The following is a 1,352-nucleotide window of genomic DNA, read 5'->3' on the forward strand; positions in this document are numbered from 1 at the left end:
TGTGACAAGTTTGAAAGTCCTATCATGAAATGCAGTGGATTTATAAACTTTCCTCATTAATTATGCAAATTAGTTGCTGATTTGCATAATTAGTTTTCCATGATGTACATTGTTACTTGGGCTATCTACATACCAAAAATCGTGACGATCCATCAACACGTTCTCGAGTTATTCTCGTCCAAAGTTTGAAAGGAAATTGGCGACTGCAGTTCCAAACAAGCCGCTAGGGGGTCCAAACTAATAGTACTAACTCTCTGCCCCAAGGGCTATCTACCACTCAAAAATCATAACCACAGCATGCCCAGAACACGAGATATAAAAAATTGAGGTTCTGCTGCAGTACCTTAGCAAGCCGCTAGGGGGCCCATTATCGAACTTGACCTTCGTTTTCCCAACCCCTATCCACCTACCAAATATTATCGGGATCCATCCAAGGCTTCTTGAGTTATGCTGTTAACACACACGCAGACAGACTCACAAGCCTAAAACATAACCTTAGCCATTCTGGCAAAGGTAAATAGTCATTTGTAATCTGTCCAAAGGATTCTACAATAGCCTGACTAAAATCACGCCCCTAGCGGCCGGCCCTACAGTTGCCGTCCGGTTGGGAGTCATTAACCCCAGCCAACAAGAGATTGTGTAAACTCAGACTAAAGCATTATAGTATACCATTAGTCATCACACAAGATATAGCAAGACGAGCACATCGTATTTGACCGAGGACATTAAACCTTTATTTGGTCCTATGCTTTAGTGTATCGAATCACACCCCGGACACTTTAAAAGAACCCATCACACAAATGATAAGATATGAGTAAAAACAGACTAAAACGCTTGTTTGTGTTTATGTTTATGTCTGTAGTTATGTTTTTTTGTTTGTGGGCACAGAGCTCTAGGCATCCCGTTGACCGACATTAACCCCGTATTGTAAGACTACAAAAGGTAATGTGGTTACCTCGTGGTATACAGACGGCAACCAATTGTTCAAAGAGTTTTTAATCAAAATGTTGACCCTAATTTTCTACAAAAGAAAGGCTCTGGTTTTACTAATTATGTTTAAAGTCAGTAATCGAGTCAGTACTACAATGTCACACATATACTAAAGACTGACCCGTACCGCTAAGTTAGTAATCTGAGTTGGTCACTGGAAGCAGCACTAGTGAAGATGGCACCCTCGTCAAAGTTTCTGACGTTTTTGAAAGTAGCGTTGGCTATCTTGCTGAATACAGGTACGTCTTACCGTAAACTGAAAGTCTGATACAACATGCCAATTAACGGTTCTTTAGTGATGTTATGATGTGTAAGTGAAAACATTTTATGTGATAGACAAGCAAGCAACGAGGAAGCTCTGG

At 40.6% G+C, this 1,352-nt stretch overlaps 1 protein-coding gene across 1 annotated transcript in view; it reads left to right on the plus strand.

The window, feature by feature from the left end:
• Positions 1–1,146: 1,146 nt before the first annotated feature.
• Positions 1,147–1,352, plus strand: part of LOC118408590 (C-type mannose receptor 2-like) — a 9,109-nt gene continuing 8,903 nt past the window's right edge. Inside the window, exon 1 of the mRNA XM_035809402.1 lies at positions 1,147–1,229. Coding sequence (XP_035665295.1) covers positions 1,166–1,229 — 64 coding nt within the window. The 5' untranslated portion in view covers positions 1,147–1,165. The remainder of the gene's footprint in view (positions 1,230–1,352) is intronic.

This window comes from Branchiostoma floridae, unplaced genomic scaffold (assembly GCF_000003815.2).
Source record: "Branchiostoma floridae strain S238N-H82 unplaced genomic scaffold, Bfl_VNyyK Sc7u5tJ_218, whole genome shotgun sequence".
In the NCBI taxonomy this organism is placed as follows: domain Eukaryota; kingdom Metazoa; phylum Chordata; class Leptocardii; order Amphioxiformes; family Branchiostomatidae; genus Branchiostoma; species Branchiostoma floridae.